Source organism: Nasonia vitripennis (genome assembly GCF_009193385.2).
Source record: "Nasonia vitripennis strain AsymCx chromosome 2 unlocalized genomic scaffold, Nvit_psr_1.1 chr2_random0010, whole genome shotgun sequence".
Lineage (NCBI taxonomy): Eukaryota > Metazoa > Arthropoda > Insecta > Hymenoptera > Pteromalidae > Nasonia > Nasonia vitripennis.
The window spans coordinates 1,978,032-1,997,983 of record NW_022279617.1 but is presented as its reverse complement, the minus strand read 5'-3'; the positions used below and the strand labels follow the sequence as shown (position 1 = coordinate 1,997,983).

General features: G+C 35.3%; 2 protein-coding genes across 2 annotated transcripts in view; one reads left to right on the top strand and one right to left on the bottom strand.

Moving 5' to 3' along the window:
• Nucleotides 1-19,952, top strand: part of LOC100115042 (SET and MYND domain-containing protein 4) — a 656,582-nt gene that overhangs the window by 12,349 nt on the left and 624,281 nt on the right. The window lies entirely within an intron of this gene.
• Nucleotides 122-532, bottom strand: LOC116416572. The gene has a single exon (XM_031925499.1). It carries the CDS (start codon nt 530-532, stop codon nt 122-124), a length of 411 nt encoding a protein of 136 aa, XP_031781359.1.

The window sequence follows — 19,952 nt, the reverse complement described above, 5'->3', positions numbered from 1 at the left end:
TGAAGTAAGATGTTGTATTTTCAGAAAAATATTTCATACTACTGTTACTCGGTAATATCAAATAAAATTCGTCCTCAGCCATGTTTAAAGTGTAATGATTTCGTTTGCTTTAATCCACGAATTATTTATCAGGATAGCCAAGCCACTTTACAAAAACTTGTTTTTTAACACCACGTCCCCTACTCTTGATCACACGTTCCACTTTGAATTCCTTATTTTGTGACAAACGATCATCGCCAACTCGAGCTAGTTCTTCGAGATAACAAAATCCGTCGATTATTTCACCTTCTAAATCAGTCAATTCATAGGTGAAGAGGTTTTGACGACGTGAGACACGGGTAATCTTAAAGATCTCTTCACTGTAATTCTTTTCGTAACCTTTATCGAAGGTGCCTTTCAACCGACTGATGCGAACATGATCACCCACGCTGTATATATGTGCTCTAGACTTTTTTCTCTGACTAAGAGCTCTTTTTTCTAAATTTTTTCTTGCCACAACTGCATTACGAATATTTACAACTGCCGGAACCATTTTAGTACGACTATGCATAGTGTGATTGTACGCGTAAACGATATTTTCAATAACATCGATATACCTATGAGGCTTTTTGTGAGTAAAATATCTGAACATACGTTCTTTGAGCGTGCGATTTAGACGCCGACGACGGCTGCTTTAACATCGGGATTACGTGCTACTCAAAAATTAATCTTGTGTTGTTTTAAATAATTTTGAAAATCTGATCCGGCAAACTCTTTGCCTCGATCAGTTTGTATAAGAATTGGGCGTCGCCCATCGGCTCTTTTTAAGATTTTGTCGAAAGCAGCTATAACACTTTTTGTACTTTTGTCACGTAAAGGCTCGACCCAAGCATATTTACTGAGAACATCTATGACTACAAGTAAATACACAAAATTATCGTTATACGTTTTGAGAGATTGCATGTAACACAAATCCATTTCCCAACAATCATCCACATTAGTGACATTGTACATCAATCTAGGAAATTTTCGTCTAATAGGTTTGTGTAGTGTGTATGCATCTTGATTACTTAACCACTCATTAACCTCGCTTTTCTTCTTCTTATTTTTACCATTGATTCGTAACAGATTACGTGCACCAGCGTATCCAGTCTCGTGTCTAGTGTCAAAGTATTGATTTTCATAAGACATGTTAAATTTTATAAGCCAGCCACTTGTCGTCTGCTTTTTGCGGTATGGATTTTTTCTTATTCAAACGTGCACTATAGCGTTGTGCGGCCGCGAGTCTAGTACCTTGTTCCAAAGTCTGAACGCTCTCGGAATTATTTCTCTTGGTTGAAGGAATTTTGTTTAATGCACGTTTCAAACTTTCACTAATTTTTATCACCTCTGGATTACTTATTAATTTGGATGGAGTGTCAGTTGTTGCTATAAAATTAGCTAATTGAAATCTTCCTACAGGTTCTTCAACAGGTCTACTCCGTACCACGTCTTCTAGTAAATCTATAATATTTGAGTGTGGTATAGCTTTATCATCAATGCTAACTGTACCTGAATTATCCCATTTAATACGATGCGATGCTGATTTCCAATGTTGAAGCAATAAACGTGCTTTTCTCACATAACCCTTGGAAATGCTTGCAAGTATCGCTTCATCGGGCAATGGACTCGATATATCTTCATTTTCATGCTCTACATCAAGTATATTTGTATCTGATAAAAGTTCCTGACGTTCCAAATTTTTAAAATGAAGATATCTTCTTAAAATTTGTAAATATTTTTGACATTTTTCACGTTCATCGGTGATACTTTTTGAAAAAAGTATATCGTGCATCTCAGCATCGAGACGACTTAAATCATCACCCTTTGTCTGTATCGTTGGCTCTAAAGCATTACTCGACTCTTCTACTATATGTTGTTGTTGTTGTTGTTGATGCTGTTGCTTCGTTACTCTCTCGCATGTTTCCTCTGGTACAATGACCATTTTACGAGCGTGCTATATATTTTAATTTCCAGAGACTCCAAATATTTTTGACACAAGTGCACCTATAATTGGTGCAAGTAACATTGGTAAAAAAGCACCACCGTTTTTAATAAAGACGCGTTTCTTTTTTTTCCACTCTTTTTTCACTGTTATTACTACTGGATTTATTTAATAATTTTCTCAAAACACTTTTATGTTTTTTAACTTTGACTTGTGTGTGTTTTTTATTTTAACGACTCCGCGCAATACATTTAACACGCACTCGCATATGCTTTTAATGAGTTTTTTATCAGCTACACGTAACAGTGCTAAGCGCTGTTGACTATCTGCATGACAAAGAGCATTCAATACTGCAACACACTTTTTTGTAAAATGCTTTGGTAGGCATCCACACCTTGTATCTTCTTCTTGTTCTTCTTCAGTAGCAGCAGCACCACCACCACCTCCACGCTGTCTTCTACATCGTCTACGACTATCGGTTCTCGCAGACGCTCCTCTCCCTGCCATTGTTTCAATCAGACTGAAGCTTTAATCATAGAATCCTCTACTTTTATTGGAATTTCTTATTCTTCTTCGGTACATATGCGTAACTCAATTTATCACCAGGAAAAACAGAGGTACGGAAACGAAATTCATCCTCGGTCGACTGTTTCAAATCCAACAAAAGATAGCCATGAGAAGTTGACGTACTAACGAGATACGCTTCTTGTAAAAATTTTGGGTCTTCGGGATAGACTTGACGCGCTAGATATTGTATTTGCGAACGATCACGTGGATTTTTAAAAATAACGAGGTAATTTGCATTTAATGAGATATCGCGTTGACCAGCTCCTTTGTGAAAAAGATTTTGTGTAATAAAAATCACACTTAAATTCTTATGATGACTTCCCTTTGTAAATAAATCGAGAATAATGTTATTCGAAGATTCTCTCATTAAATCATCGATAATTAATATTTTTTTCTTTTCATTGTCTTGAGAATAATCTGAAGGCTGAGGTAATCCCTCGAGAAATTCAACAATTTTTTTCTACTCTCCCTACTTATGCCTCCTGGAACAAAGTCTGTCTCATACGTAGACTGCCACTCGGCATAATAGAGTAATATCCGATCAAAAGTTACACTGCACATGAGTGGAAGATGTCGAAGAAACCTTTTGACAAAAACTGTTTTACCACATCACGTGGGTCCGCTAACGATACACGTAAACGGATGTTTGAATCGCATATCAATTTCGCCGAGTACTCACACACACACACACACACTCACACAGAGAGATTTTCCTTAAAATAAGCTTATGGCACGCGGGCGGTCGGCGGCGGCGCGGCGCGGCACCCGTAAAAATAAGCTAATTTTACGTGTGCTAAATCACAAGCTGTTATTACCGCTGTTTAAGCTGATATTCGTGTACAACAAGCTAAATAACACCGCGAGTAAGCTGAATTATGCGTTAAAATGAGCTAAATTTCCATAAGAAGCGTTCTCTTCGATGACAGAAGCTATACTGAGGATATAAAAATGTGTTAGGGATCTTTTAAATGGAAAAATAAGGAAATTATATAAAAATTTGTGTTTATTTTTATTTACAATAAATAAATCCAAAAAGTTAATTATTCTTATATCCAAAAGGTAGAGACTTACGTGACGTAAGGTATCGTCGTTTTTTCAATACAACACAACATGTTTTCGATTCTTCACGCGTTACAACTTCATGCATTTTAGTTCTTCTGATAGCTTTGAATTTTAAGCGTATTTTACTACATTCATCATTCATTTTTTCAGATTCGTGATCTTTGTTTGCAAAGGCATCGTTAATCAAATTCTTAATGCTATCAAAATTAATTTTTACACCGTTTGAGAAGTTTAATGAGATACCTTTTACTTTACAACATTCAATTTTATCAACTTTTTTGGGTGTTACAGCTGTGTAAGCGTAAAACTTTGGTACTACATTTAACTAATCCTTCAATATTGTTGAGATTATTGTTATTCCCCTGCGTTAATTCGTTGCAGTCTTCACCAATTAAAATTCGCAGATGTCCTACGGGAAATCGACCTCTTTTACACACGTACGGATAAAGAGAGCATATATCTGTATATTGCATTTTTTCGTTATTTCCGATCGTGTACTCAGTAACTATATTCTCCGTTCTACCTCCAAAAAAAGCATCGCGCGGATTCAACGTTATACGACTCATAAGAGAATGCTGTGTTACATATTCGTAGATTTCGCGATTCTCTGCTTTTATCCGATCAAAAGTACATTCCCATATCTCTCGAACTTCGTAACCCAGGGCTTTTATTTTTTGAATTTTCCGAAAAGTATTCTCGTACGACTCATCCATAGTTCTACCGTATGACATTATTTTATCTCGTCGTTTATTAAAGCAAATAGGGCAACCGTGTGTGTAACAGCCTTGATATTAAAAGACAATACCTTTAGCATTATCATTTTCCGGAGGTAAATAGCCATCTACATGAAACCCTTCTGGAAGCATAAATTCATGTGCTCTACCCGCGTGTATGATTTCCCTACCAATCTCACGTTCACACTGTAACAGACACTGTATTGACTTTTGCGAATGATTATCAGCGCGTCGATATCCACCTGCTGGAATGATACCAATAGTTTTTTCGCGTAAGAAATTTTTTCTATACACAATGGAGCATGTAGAAGCTATGGTTGTTGCCTCTGTAAACGGACAAGTATTCCCGCACTTAATGAAAATTTTCCGAAAAGCCATGCATGCAAGTCTTAAAATTTCTACATCCATACGGCAATAATCGAGTATTTCACGTTGAAAATCAAACCCATAAGTATTTCGGTTCTCCTCATACCATGCAATAAACTTTTCCCTCTCACACATCGACATGGCATTAGGTGCGTAGAACGATGCTTCGGGTAAAGCCCCAACATAATTTGGATTATCTAAAGTATTGAATAGATGAGGAAAATATACTTTTTTGCTAGCTGGCGGTAGAGAAAAGGTTTGTGGTAAAGCACTTAATTTCATGTGAAAATAGTTTAAGCTATCAATAAATTTTGTTCGCCCGCATTGAAGCATAATTATATTTTGTCCATTCTATATTACGTTCGGTACTATTGAGGTATTTTCAACGATTTCTCTCAAAATAAATTGCGCATCAAACCCACGAGAGTTATGAGCAATACAAATTATTTGACCGAAGGTAGTTTTCTCGCGTACTGTCAAATCTATTAATTGTTTAACTGGATCATCGCGAAATATATGCTCTCTTACACCACACGTATGGCATAGTATATTTATATTTTCATCATCCATGCAATCATCGCAAACCTGTTGTACAACACATAGATTTGGAATGTGTATTTTTATCTCTGTATGTTCACGGTAAGCAAAATCTTGACGCGTCTCAAAGTCATAAAAAATAAATAAGTTTTTCTTTGGGGATTTACGATTAATCTGTGAGTTAACATTACGTCTAATGGGTTGAATATAACAGAGCTGATTTACATCATGTTTCTCGCGACATAAGTTGCACCAATTGATTCCACACTCGTGCTTTGACTTGTAGATATTTATTCGTTTGCAACACATATTACAAACTTTTACCACATCGCATATTTTTTTATTATTTTTTTTGTATGACCCATCTATTTTGTGACGGTCGAAACATATTTGTCCGTAAAATTCTCTGTTACATTCTACACATTTTATAATATCTATATTAGAATTACAGGTTGGCGCACAAAAACACCTGTCACATTTGGCTGTGCATCTATGCTCATCTACGTATCTATAGCTTTTATTACAATGTTCGCAGAAAAAACAATTGCGTGCAGCACCGGTTAAATTTAATATTGTATCGAAATGACGCCTTCGCGCGTCGTACAAAAGATTTATAACGTCAAAAGAATTTGAATTTAACAGAGGTCTTCCATCGTAAAAGGACGGTTCTCCACTTCCAAAAGATAAACTATCGTATATTACAATAGCGATATTTTTTGCAACATAATACCGCTGATACGTCTCTATTTCTCGTATACCGCACCCGTTTGCAGGAATTACGACGTTTGCATTAATAGTAAGGAGATTTGCGCGCTCTTTTTGCATACCACGTCTGCTATCTCTGACAATATTCCAAGTATCAATGGCTTCGTTTGAAAAGAATTTTTTATACATCATAAAAGCCTCCCCGACAATTAAAGCTCTTGGCAAGCATAAATTATCGTTATTTCTTATAGATACAACCGATCTCTGAGATAAGCTATCAACACTCATCCTCTTTCTACTTCCACCTCGGCCACCATTAGGTATATTAACAAGTGTTAATGTTAGAATAAAGCTCTCATCTATTTGAAAATCCTCATTACTCTGAGCTAATCCGCTTATTAAATTCCATAAATCATTGTAAAAAAAATTATTTACTAATCGTAAAGATAACCTACCCGGGCCTCGGGCAAAATTTAAACTTCTAACGGAGACACCAATCATGTCGTTTTCATTACATAATGATATTATATAAGAATAAATATCGCGAATAACTAATTCCAACCAAACTATCGGATTTATAGATCCATCCTCCGGTGGAGATCTTATTTTTAGCACAATACATCTACCTTCTATTTTATACTTAGATATATAATGCGAATTTTGTTGGAAAATGTCAAAACGATTACCAGGAGGCTGGATATCCTCATCCTCTCTTTCCTCATCGACTCCTTGATAATTTATATTATCGTCTGTTTCGCTTCTCTCCTCATCCTCCTCCTCCTCCTCCGCCTCCTCATGCTCCTCACTGGGCTGATTATACTCTTGTTCGTAGTCAGACAAATCATCATTATTGCTACTTGAATTTTCAATTCTTCTTCTTTGTCCTCTACCAACTTGAATAGAAAAATCACTTTCATCGGCCTCGTAATCCTGCGATTCTACAGAAGTATTGGTGCTCGAAGATGATGTAGATAAGGGAAAAATGGTTGTAGAAGAAGAACAAGATGAATCGTCAAAGTGATTATGTTCTGAAAAAATTTATTGAATACAAAATATTTGAATACCCTATTTTACACTTTCTTATTTTTAAATTATTCTTCTGGTGGTCCTGAAAAACTCTGTCCCAGGCGATTAAACACTTCAGGTAAATTTTCAGTGTCTAACAGTATGGAATTTTTATCTTTACAAGCATTGAAAAACCAACGTATTTCTTGTGCTCTTCGAACATACATGATACGCATGATATCTTGTTTCAAAGCGATGACCATAGCGATTCTCACACAAGCAGTATCAAGTATACGGCTCCGAGAATCCACGTGTTAATTACATTTGAGATTACCCTGAACCGTTGTTTTGTCACACTGATCCATTTTTTCCTCGCATAGGTATCGACTGCAAAGACTCTTGCCGCCGAGTAGATACTAAAAATATCAAGTTCACGCTTAGAGCAGTCGGGAGTAAAGAAAGAAGAGCAAAGATCATGCTCTCTCTCTCTCTCTCTCTCTCTCTCTCTCTCTCTCTCTCTCTCTCTCTCTCACACACACACACACACACACACACAATCGTAAAAAAGTATCCAGTGTACGTCGAGCAGCAAGCAGTATCAAACACGTATAGTTGTTTTGTCATACTGATTCATCACCGCTGTATAGGTATCGCCTGCTAAGACTCATGGCGACAAGTGGATACTAAACAATATCAACTTCCTGCGAAGAGCACTTGAGAGTCAAAGGTTATGCTCTCTCGCGCTCGTAAAAAGTATCCGTCAAGCATTTCGCTGCACAACCCGTCAGCCAGCTCGTTCGGGTATCGGGTGTACGAGCACACGTGCGGTATCGAACAATAATCAACACAAGTCTAAATTTTTCTCCTTCGTCCCTCCTTTTCCTCCTAGGCCCTACAGATGACTGCTTGGACTACAGTCGTCAGTTCCAAGTTGGTCGTAGTTCCACTAGGATGTCTGTTAAAAGTGTTGTTTTGCGTCAGTTCGAGGAGAAATGCTCTCTCCTAAAATCGCGGATGGAGCGTACGTCGCGGCTCATACAGCAGCACCGCGAAACGTATGCTGAGCTGTATGAGGAGCGCGAAGAAGTCAAACGCGCGCTGGACATAATGAAAAGTTCACCTTCCATCGGCCCCGTCAATTACTATATCCCTAAGCTGGGGATGTATGTGAAGTGTGTGCGCGGGTGATGAAGCGGATGACCATACGCACACGGTGGACGTACTACACTTATATACTACGCTATGATAGATCTTGTGAAAAGAGAGGAGCAGCAGGAGGAAGCAGAGATGCAGCAGGAGGAAGCAGAGTTGCAGCAGGAGGAGGCGGAGGGTGATGAAGTCGATACGGAGATTGATATAGGCGAAGAATTTTGTCAGTTCGACTCACCTGCATCTCCCGACAACATAGCTGACAGGGGAAAGCTTGTCATCGTGAAGATAGAGGCGAGCGCTAAAGAAGAGACAGTCGACGTCGTATCGTGAAATTTTGTGTTTATGTGCGTGAGTGTATAGTGAACGCGTAAGTTTTATCATTAATTATATTTACCCGTGTATGTGTGTGTGTGTGTGCCTAGATTAGTAATTAAGAGTAAGGAGAGATGTGTGAGAGTGTGTGCGTAAGAGAGAGCGAGATTAGATTAGATTAGATTAATTGGTTTTATTTTACGTACAATGTGATGTACGATCAATTATGTACAGCAGGAGTAGTAAGAGTACAGGCATAATAATAGTATAAGATGTCTGTTGTGGTAGATGTGTAGTGTGATGATAAGGTGAGAATGAGTTAAGCGAGAGTGTGTGAGTGTGTGTGTGTGAGAGAGAGAGAGAGAGAGAGAGAGAGAGAGAGAAGTAAAGCTTGTGCATGAGAGAGAGAGAGAGAGCGTGTGCGTAAGAGAGAAAGATAAGTAAAGCTTGTGCGTGAAAGAAGGAGAGATGGAGAGCGAGCGTGTGTGTAGGAGAGAGGGAGAGAGAGGAAGAGCGTGTGCGTAAGAGAGAGAGAAGGAAAGCTTGTGCGTGAGAGAGAAAGAGATAGGGCGAAAAAGAGAGTGTGTGCGTAAGAAAGAGTGTGTGCGTGTGAGTAAGAGAGAGAGAGAGAGAGAGAGAGAGAGAGAGAGCGCAGTGTAAGAAGCTAGTGTCCCTCGTGCATTAGCAGACGATACGATTGTGTGTGTGTGTGTGTGTGCTCGCATAAGTGTACGTATGTGTACACATGTGTGATTGGATTTATATTGTTTATGATAACTCGAATAATAATATTTTTTATAATAAAAACCATTATACATTGTAAGAAATGATTGTTTTATTTACTAACTTGGTGTGTGGAGACAAATGACATCATTACTATTGTATCCTTATCTTATCAATGTAAACAAATAATTTAGTTAAGGTATTGTTTGTTTACATAAATAATTAATTAAAATTATCTATATTACATGTAATAAAGATAATTTTAATTACTTGTTTGTATAAATATGATACCTTATCTTTATTACTTGTTTACATTGATAAGATAAGGATGCGCCAGTGATGACGTCATTTGTTATGTCTCCCCATACCGGCTTACTTACTACTTGCGTTCAAGCGATTCAGAGCTATTTTACTTTCAACACCGCTCGACTGAGTGTTATTTGTTCTATCTTAATTGAGTTATAGCAAAATTGTATAATTTATCAAATATTTCTCCTATTTCTTTTTGAAATTCAGAGCGCTCGAATGGGCTGTTTGTTAGCAATGTCGTTTCTTTGTTGTCAAGTTCGCAAGGTAAAGAAAGCTTATCAATCTTTTATAGACAGATCTCAACTTCTCCAATAGTTGATTTTTCTGTTGTTTTAATTTTAACAGGAGTGCTTCCGTTCCACTTCGCCTGTATTGTTTTTGTTTACGCCACAAGTTCCGCCACTCGAGATAAAATACACTTTTGTATGGTTAGAATGATCTGTTTTAAACAGATCGAAGGATAGGCCGCAATTAATTTGGCCCAGGAAAGATGACCGCTAAAACAGCAGCCGCCACAAAGCAGGCCGTTGGGTGGTGAAAGAAGACCGCCACAAAGCAGGCCGAGAGGTAGGTCGCCACGAAGCAGGCTCGAGGATGGGATAGTGTTATTTTTATCTTGAGCGCGCGTAAACTACGTGTGCAGAAACAAAAATTCTCTCTTTTTTTGTAAATGATTGACTATTATGGCATGCTTTTAATGTTCGGTTCTAAATCTATGAATTTCAATTATATGCGCAATCCGATTCCCCCGGGATACAGTGATATACAAAAAGAATTTTAAATTTAATTTATCAGAATTAAAACATTCCATAGTTCCATAATGTCCAAGATTGATTGCCCTTTTGAGTTTTTGGAAAAAAAACCTCTCTCGTTTGTTTGGATTCCTGTTTCTTTGGCTTTGTTCTTTCTTTAATGTAGTATTAATTTTTGTTTTCACTCTTCATAATATTCTCTCCTTAATTTGTAATAGAGAAATGAATGACCTGTGTATATCTTCTCGAATATTATCTGATTGCAAATTTTTGTTTGAATGTATTTTCTGCAAGATTTCTGAAAAACACCTTTCTACTGCGAAACCACAAGGGATGCCATCTGTTACGTGGGATAATCGGGATATGGGTGGTTGCAGCATCCGAGGATCTAGTCCTGAGACTTGAGGAAAGGTGCAAGGAAGTCTTAGCGTGAATCTGATTGAGTGGACTTTATTATTCTACTCACATCGGTATGCAGTGATAAGGCGAGTGTAAAGTGTCATCCGCTCGGTTCGTCCGAGCTCGCAATGCCTTTTCGCTGTTACCATGCTGCGCTACACATATGCACACTAATGTGCGTACGTGACAGCTCTTAAACTCGGTTATAAGATTATAACTAGCGCGCCACGCGCGGTCTTACGGCCGCGTTGGCTTGCCGCTTCGCGATGCAAGGCATGCAAAACGCTCGCGCTTCGCGTTTTGCGCATAAGGCACTTGCGCTTCGCGCTCGCCACGCCGTCCGACGCTCGCGCTTCGCGTTCGTAATGCCTGTCGGTGCTTATACAGTATTATCCTGTTTTTTTTTCAATATTGTTGTCAAAGTTTTTATTGGTATTCTTCTGGCGGTCATCAACACTATCATCAAAACTACTGGAAAATTAGTAACTTATTTGTATTTGTATCAATTATTTATTTTTGTTTGTAGATATTCTTAAAATATATCTTATTTTAATTTTATTCTATTGTAATTTCAGATAAATAATACAACACTTTTGTATCGCAGTTTTCAAGAGGAAGTAAACAAAAGGATGATATTTCGTCTGTAGGATTTCAATTAGAATATTGATTGTTTAGGTATTTAGCATAGTTTAGAGGGATGTAGTAAGCTACTTAGAGCTTTTCTTCAATCTAAGCAATTTTCTTTATTGAGTTTAGATTTTTCTAGTTCATTATATACGCTTGAATTTTAAAAGTGAATTTTACTGATTCAGCTTAAAAGATTTAATTAATGTAGCGTACGTCGTTATATGATGCCAAGTTACACGGATTGTATTCAGCGATTACGTATTTCCTAAATTATACATTTTTTATAATTTAATTTAAAAAGTGGTTTAATTTTGTGTATATGTATGAGATAAAGGCCAAAATATAACTTTCAGCTTTTAATAATATAGGAAAATTGCTGAAAATAATTGGGTTGGATGGGGCATGTTGCACCGAAGTTATTAATGAATTTATGTATCAAAAAATCGCTTTTAGGGTTGTGTATGTCAAAAAGTTAAAAAAAAATGTTTGCCACGGTAAAAAGTTGTATTTTTCAAAGATCTATAACTTTTCCATTTAATTTTTTTTTTTTTTTTTTTTTTTTTGTAGAATGCCTAGAATTCGACTTAGAGGTAAAAACCCGTTTTTAGCGATTTTTGGAGGTGACCGCATTCTGCGTATACGTGCAGGATCAAGCCCAAAATAAATCTGTCAGCTTAGTATTACGAGGGGAGTTCGCACACAAATTTTTAGCCCGATTAATTAGAGTCTTTCCGAGATAATCGCATCACAGGAAAATTTGTATAAAAAAACGCTTAAAAATCGAACAAATTGTGCCCGCATTTCAAAACGACGTAGAGGATCGGGATACAAACAAAATAGTTTTTTAGCTTTTGCAAAAGGAGACTTCTCCTAAAATTTCAACCCGATCGATCGAAAATTGCGTGAGATATCGCATCTCACACATTTTTCGCACACGAAACTATAAGGTGTCTAACGTCGTCAAGATGGAAGTCAGTCTCTCACACAAATAGTATCGAGTATATGTCTCCGAGATTCCACGTGTTATTTACTTTTTAGATTACTCTGAAGCGTAAAATTGTTTTGTCACAGTGATCCATTTTCGTTGCATAGGTATCACCTGTTAAGACTCATAGCCGTGAGCGGATACTAAAACTATTAAGTTCATATGTAGAGCACTCGAGAGTCAAAGGTATACTCTCTCGCGCTAGTAAAAAGTATAAAAAATATCCCATGTCCGTCGAGCATTTCGCTGCAGAATGCTTCAGCCAGCTCGTTTGAGTATCGGGTTAACGAGCACACGTGCGCTAACGAAAAATTATCGTTATTCGTAAGTCTAAATTTTTCTCCCTCTTTTCTCCTAGGCCCTACAGATGACTGTTTGGCCTACAGTTGTTAGTTCCAAGTCGATAATAGTAGATCCACCAGGTCATAAATTACTCAAGGCGTAATAAAGACTGTTTTTTGGTAACTAGTAATTGGTACGTAAATTTTTGTTCAAATATTATGGTGTCAAGGTGCTACACTTTTTCTTTACATTTTATAATCCCAAACTCGTGAAAAAAACCTGGTCTTGTGCGAGTGCCCTCAAAATTACAAGAGCTCGATTATTCGACCAACTTTTGGTAGAACGGCTCATATACGTGATTAAGTAACGGCGTAATCACTCAAAACTTAAAAGTTAACGTGTGTCGGCTTTAATAGGTCAAATTGCAACAGTAACGTTTTTTTAATTTATGATTTTTTTATCTTATCTTATAAATAAGACGGTTATTATCAAAATATCCCGGAAGTACGATTTTTAGAAGCCAAAGCTTGAATTTTGTTATAAAAACTGCTAAATTTTTTTCTTTAAATTAATAAATGCAGTTCATAAAAACGTAGAATACTTTCTACCAATCTACCGTGGTTAAAAAAATTGTGGAAAAAGTAAAAACATCTGCATACTTACTTTATGATCTAAAATACGTCCTGATCAAGTTTTGCATTGATAGATTTTTTAACAAAAAAGTTATTTGCAAGACAAACGATTTATTTTTTTTTTTTTTGCAATTTAAACGTTTATCAGAATTTTTATTTCATAGCTTGATACAGAAGTCTATATTTTATGCTGTTAAAGAAATTCTTCTACTCTAATTTGAACCAGACTTTGGGCACTATATCCTAACGACTTTTAAAAAACTTGAAGCCCTCGAACAGTATTTTGATTGATAATTTCTAAAAAGCCGCCTATGTTAAAATTTCTGGGTTATTGCTCAATCTAGATATCGAATAACCTACTTAAGAACATGATCTCAAAGGATATCTTAGTAGAGAAAGAAAATAACACAGAAATATTAACAAAGAGTTAAATATATAAAAATACATTGAATTTTAAACAAATACATTTATTTGATTATTATATACTAATGAAAAACGGAAGGTTTCCCTGAGTATCGTTGAAGTGAACTGTGAGCTTAGACTTCTTAGTACTAGAGGGACAGAGGAGATTAGACATTAGTTGAAAACTTCCGTTTATCTGCTACTCTCGGAATAAGAGCCAGACCATAAGTAATTATTTGCTGGTTGCGTTTCTTCTTTTATACTTGTGGCTGCCCCTCATATTCAATGCTGTATGCTTGCACGTCATTAACTTTTGCTTAGGTAGACTATTACATAGTGACATTCGCACGGTCGGTAACTTACATCAAATATCGGTAAAAAATCTGTTCCTGCTCTCTTACCTACGATTGTGGGTTGCTGTCTCAATGCCTTCCAATGAAAATTCACAAAACGAAATTAGTAGAATATTTATTTACAAGGCAAAAGAAAGGCGAGCAAGAGAGCAGCAACGAAGAACAATCTGATTTTATTTAAAAGTACAATATTTTATTTTAGACTTACAACTAATACAAACGTAAACTTTTTTCCGCATGACAAATAATAAGGAATATAAATAAATTCCTTTTACGTCAAAATAAAAAAATTATAAACATGAAAAAACTATTTTTCTGCATCTAAAGATAATAGCTATCTAAATAGCTACAACACTTTTATAGAGAGAGACTACAAATTTTCAGTGCAACAGTAAACTGACGAAATGTAAAAACAACATAAAACAGATTTTTTTTAAAGTGGATATCTTTTTCGATAAAGGCCTCAAATTCTTTTAGCATCTCTTGATCTTTTCTACCCCGTGTATCTTTTCGCCAGAATTTTCTGCTTTAAAAGGGGTGGTGAAGGTGTTGGTGACGGTGTGAGTAGTGGCGTAAAGGCTTTGAGCGTTCTCTTCTCCGCCAACGAGAGCCGTACTTTTTCCCGCCACTGCTCTGCATTCGCCTGAGCCTTCGCGAGAATTTGCGGCTTGTACTTTAGTTGCTGCAGTGGTGGTGGAGCTTGCTGAGCTAAAGATGATGGCTGGCAGGGAAGCGGTCTCGGCATTGCTTCTGCTCATCTACGCTTCGGTGGCGATGGCAGGGGTGACATCATAACTATGGCTCTCAATGCCGCTGTACTGATAAGGGACCATAAAACACGGTTGGCGCTATGGGAGGCCTCGGCCTAAGTGTTAATGCCCAGGGTGAGATCCAGATGATGGGAGCTCAATGCTCATCTTGCGTGCTAGTTGCCTGGCTGACTTGACTCACAATTGCAAGGAGTTAGTACTAGTCCTTTTCAAAACTGTTGCTGTCGCTTAGTAAATGGCTCATTCTGCTGGTGCAGACTCACTGGCTTGATAGATTGTGACGCACCGTTTAGCACTCGGCGTAGCCTTCTGCTAAAAGCAGCTCACTTACTTGTGTCCCCTGATAACAGACGACGTTAGGTTTTATCTGGCGCCTGATAAATAGCTTCTATATACCTGTAGCTTTCGAGGCTGCTTTGCAGATCCGTTCATTTTAAGCATTTCAATACTAATGACCCGCGAGTGCTCTTATTCCTATAGCTAGCATAAGGAACTTGGCTAAAACGGCTACTTGTGACTGCAGTTTTCTAGAATCCGAAATCGTCTCTTTGCATGTTTATTATGGAGTCAAATACGCATTCTTTTTTTTCTCCCTCACTCTTGTGAGTTTAATAGTGTATTCTAATTTTAAGTTTTCTCATGTTTCTTATCTTTTTAGATTATTTGTTTTATTTCTATACATTTTTTCTGTCCTTGTTGGATTAGATTTAAAATTTAATTATTAATTTTCTTTGATGTTTTTTAATTACTCTATTGACAAATAAAATCTATACTCTTAATCTAGCCTTCTTAGTTTGTCTTACCCTAGTTGAAATAAAAAATTTAATAAAGTGTAATAAAATATAAGAAAATGTAACAAATCGTGACATTTTGTACCTTTTTGTTGGATTTCGGACCTTTTTTACGTTTTATTACAGTTTGCTACATTTTATTACATTTTGTTACGTTTTATTGCAATTTATTACAAATCCATTGATCCAGGATTTCATGAGGGTCTCTTCTTTGAAACGACAAATGTAACAATACGTAAAAAAGTATAACAAAATGTAAAAAATTGTCTGTAAGCATAATATTATATAAGAAAATGGCGACTTTTTATTTTCTTAATTCTGCTTACATCCTTTTACTTTTTCTTACAATTTCTTATACATTGTTACATTTTATTTTAAAATTAATAATTGAAAAAATATATTGACTATTAGGCGGTAAAATAACATATGTACGCATATATTGTACGCAAGATCCTTATTTCATGTAAAATATATATCTATATATTCATTTTCTGGTAGTATAAAAATACCTGTGTGGATTCGCGTCCGAAGTATAATTAACTCGGTGTGAAATTAGTTGTCTGTTGTTATAACAAATCGTTTCTAGTACGATTTTACTCTTTTCTCCAAGGTAAATATAGTCTATGTATAGAACTAGAGGTAGCTCGTCAAGCTTTTACATCAAGATAATGTGTAAATTAATCGGCTGTGATAGCTCTCTGTATTTTTTTGTTGTCAGCTTGGTGCCTTGACAACTATCTTATATTTTTGCATAAGCTTATGGTGCTATGTAAGTACTTCATTTACAGTAATTTTTAATACGCTTATTAGTGTTACAATTTTGAACAATAATTGTATAATAATACTCAATCATTTTGTATTATAGGGTAAAGGCACTAGTAGTCGGCCACTTAAGCCGTTAGTGGTCGGTTATTTCTGATGTATATTTAGTTTTAAAAGACTAAACGAAAAAAGTAATATCGAAAATTTGTTCAGTAGATACTGTAGCACAATTTGAGAAAGGTTATACGACGAAATAAAACAAAAAAGTACCTCTATTTCCATTCGTATAATGGCCGACCACTGGTCTTAATCAGAAAGTTCATGTACCGGTAGTCGGACACTTTTTTATACTTTCACATAAGTAAATTTAAATCTTTTTACGCAATGAAATAAGTTTCAATGGAGCAGACAAGTTCTATGAATTTGTATCGAACTAATTATTTTGCCTAATAACCGAAATTTATTTAATTAAAGTTAAAATAAAACTGGCCAACTACTAGGGCGTGGCTAACTACTAGCGCTTCTACACTATACCAGTTTTTGTTGTCATGTTGCCCTAATTTATTTATCAATGTTCTTGTTTCACGATATCGTCTCAGATTTTTTACCAATTGGGAGTATAAAGTTAATTCGCGGTCAGAAATATGGCGGCGATAAAGTCGCATCCACCAGAAGGTGTATTGCAACTTTAAACTCCCAATATCTTACATATTTTTTCGTTTGTTTGCAGCTTGGTTTTTGTGGGACAATAGCGGCGATTATAATCTGTAATAAATTAAGCTTTTGTCTTTTTACTTCTACATGTTTACAAATATACAAAACTACCGTCAAATACGCTAGAAAATGTCTTATGAATATATATTTTTGGCTACAAAAACTAGCTATTGTTTAATGACATCTGCCCATTGTATTAGAACCCGAAAATAAAATGTGTATCACTAAAATAAAAGTTTGACAAATTAAATAAATAATAAAATAGTAAAGTCCCAATAAAATAAAATCATGAAAAATGTTCTATTTGATAAAAAGTTGTCTAAAATTTAAAATATTGAAAAATCCTGATATTCCGAGGATTTATTGGAATGCAGTAATTTGTACCTTTTGTAGTGATTTTTTAATATTTTAAAGGGATGACAACTTTCTGGGATCCAAGGTGTCCAAATGAAGCCGTTTGGAAAATATCTCCGAAAATCTGTGTTCAAAATATTAAAATCTTTGGATAGTTGCCAGAAATATGCTTATTAAATCTTAAACTGCATTTGTAAATGAGTAGAGGCGAGCTAGCATGAGCCGAAGATGGAACTCCTCATTTGGTCTAAATAACAACTTTTTTGTTTAACTATCTACAAACTTTATCAGGATATGCGTTTTGGGTCATGAAATAAGTATATAAGACGATTTTTGTAAATGCGAAATAGCGGCATATTAACAAATTATTAGTGCGCGTTTTTAATGATTTTCAATTTTTCGCTTAATATTTTGTAAGGCGGGGTCCTACTAAATATTTTGCCTTTTTTCAACTTTTGTATTCAATAGTAATATTTTCTCAAATTTAGCACTTATATTTGATTTTAAAAAAGAGGAAGATACCTTAATTTTGAGTAATTTTCATACATTTTTAATGAAGTATTTAAAAAAAAAAGTTAAATATTGGGGTTAATTGCAAAAGTCTCTAGCGCACTACGCAAAAAAACGACTAAAGTCAAAAAATGAATGGTAAATGTTTCTATTATTCTAAGATGAACAAATTTCAATACTCTGACTTTTTAAAAGTTTGGAGTAGTTTTAATTTTTGCGCTAAAAAACTATGAAACTTTTGGATCAAAAATCAGTTTTTTCTATGTCAAAACTGCTCAAAAGCTTTTTTTAAAGTCAGAGTATTGAACTTCATCTCAGAATAATTAAAACATTCACCATTCATTTTTTGTCTTTAGTCAAAACCTAGAGCGCAAGAGACTTTTGCAAGTAACCCTATTATTAAACGTTTTTTTTTACAATACTTCATTAAAAAATGTATGAAAATTACTCAAAACTTAAGAAAATATTACAATTACATAAAAAATTTAAAATATTTAGTAGCACCTCACCTTAAGTTTTGCCACTGTGGATCGATAGGAAGTGTTAAATATTTCTATAAATTACATTAATTAATTATTAACAATCTTTTCACAGTTTTTTATATCGAAATGTAGGTAATGACTACTACTAGAAATCGTACTTTCGAGATATTTGGAAAATTGTCGACTTATTCATAAAATAAGGCGTAAAAAATTACGAATTTAAAAAACAAATATAATTTATACTACTCAAACCTAAAAATCACATATTAAAATTGTGTGAATTTTAGCTTAAGATAAAAAATATGGTTCGATACTGGTGAGCAAGATGATTTTTACCTTTGTGACTTCTCACTCGCTTCGCTTGTGCGCAAAACGTCATATGAGGCAAATAATTACCTCCTACACCCGTATCAAAATGAGGACGAGGATGATGTTTTGAGCACGAGTAAGTCGAGGGTGCCGTAGGCGTTCGAGACGGATCATCATTCGAGCCTAAAAAAGCTAATTTTCTCCCTTGTTGCACGCCGTACTTTTCCTAATAAGGTCCTAAATAGCCCCTTTTTGGTTCATAGAGAACGGATTGGAAATTGAGGACTTTTTCATGCATATGAAGTTAATGTGAAAAAGAAGTTAAATAGTACATTACGATACGTGTGACTTATGTATAAACTTGATATTATGTATATACTTGAGTATCGTATAAAATTTTATAGCACAGACTGCTAAAATCCGCAAGTCTCGCCTATTCTATAAAAGATTGTAAACTAACTTTTTAAGCTTATTTTTGAATATTTCAAAATTTTCAAGTTTTGAAGATTTTTTCTCTTGTTTTAGAGAAAAACTCGAAGTTTTATTCGTTTCTCATGCAAAAAGGGGTCTTAATTAGTAATTTGACGTATCCATCGTCAATATATCAAGCTTACTTGGATTTTATACTTTACGTTCATTAAAAAGCACTTTATTTCTTTTAAAAGCTGCTTTACATTCTATTGTCCAGTGGAACACAACATTTTTTCCAACACTTCCTTAGGAAAATAATGTGCAGAGATCTATGAGATTTCTGCACAGATATCTGCACAGGTCTCTGCACAAAATTTGGACCGTATCCTTTTAATTTCCAGAATATTCTTAAAAGCAAAAACATAATATAATGATTGCCCATATGGGTGTTCTAGATGATAACAAAAAACTCTGGCTGCCCTGGTAGAAACTCCAGCTGATTTTTAATTGGAAACAAACTTATTGTTGCACAATTAGTGTATGAAAGCTTACGATTTAAGGCTATAGTTTTTGAGGGGATATAAGCTGACATTAAACTGATTTTGCAATTAAGAATTCCAGTATTAAATATTGACTTGTGTAAGTTAACTGAATATTATTATATTATTGTTTATATAAAAATAAAATTTAAAACATCAAGGTGTTAATATTGCACTAAGAGAGTACCGTCGAAAAGTGATCTGTAAATGAGAATCGTTTGAAAATTATATCATAAGGGCATTATTATAGTGCTTAGAAACTGTGGTTTAAATTTCGTGACCCTTCAAAACCTGTAAGACGAGAAATTAGCAATTAAAAATAACATGCGATCTTATGGGAATGTATACTTTTTGCTGTCTAGAAAAGCATTCAAAATTAAGAATTATCAGAAAAAATTCAGAGATATGTAGAAAATTATCCCGGATTAGTATGTTTTTGCAGA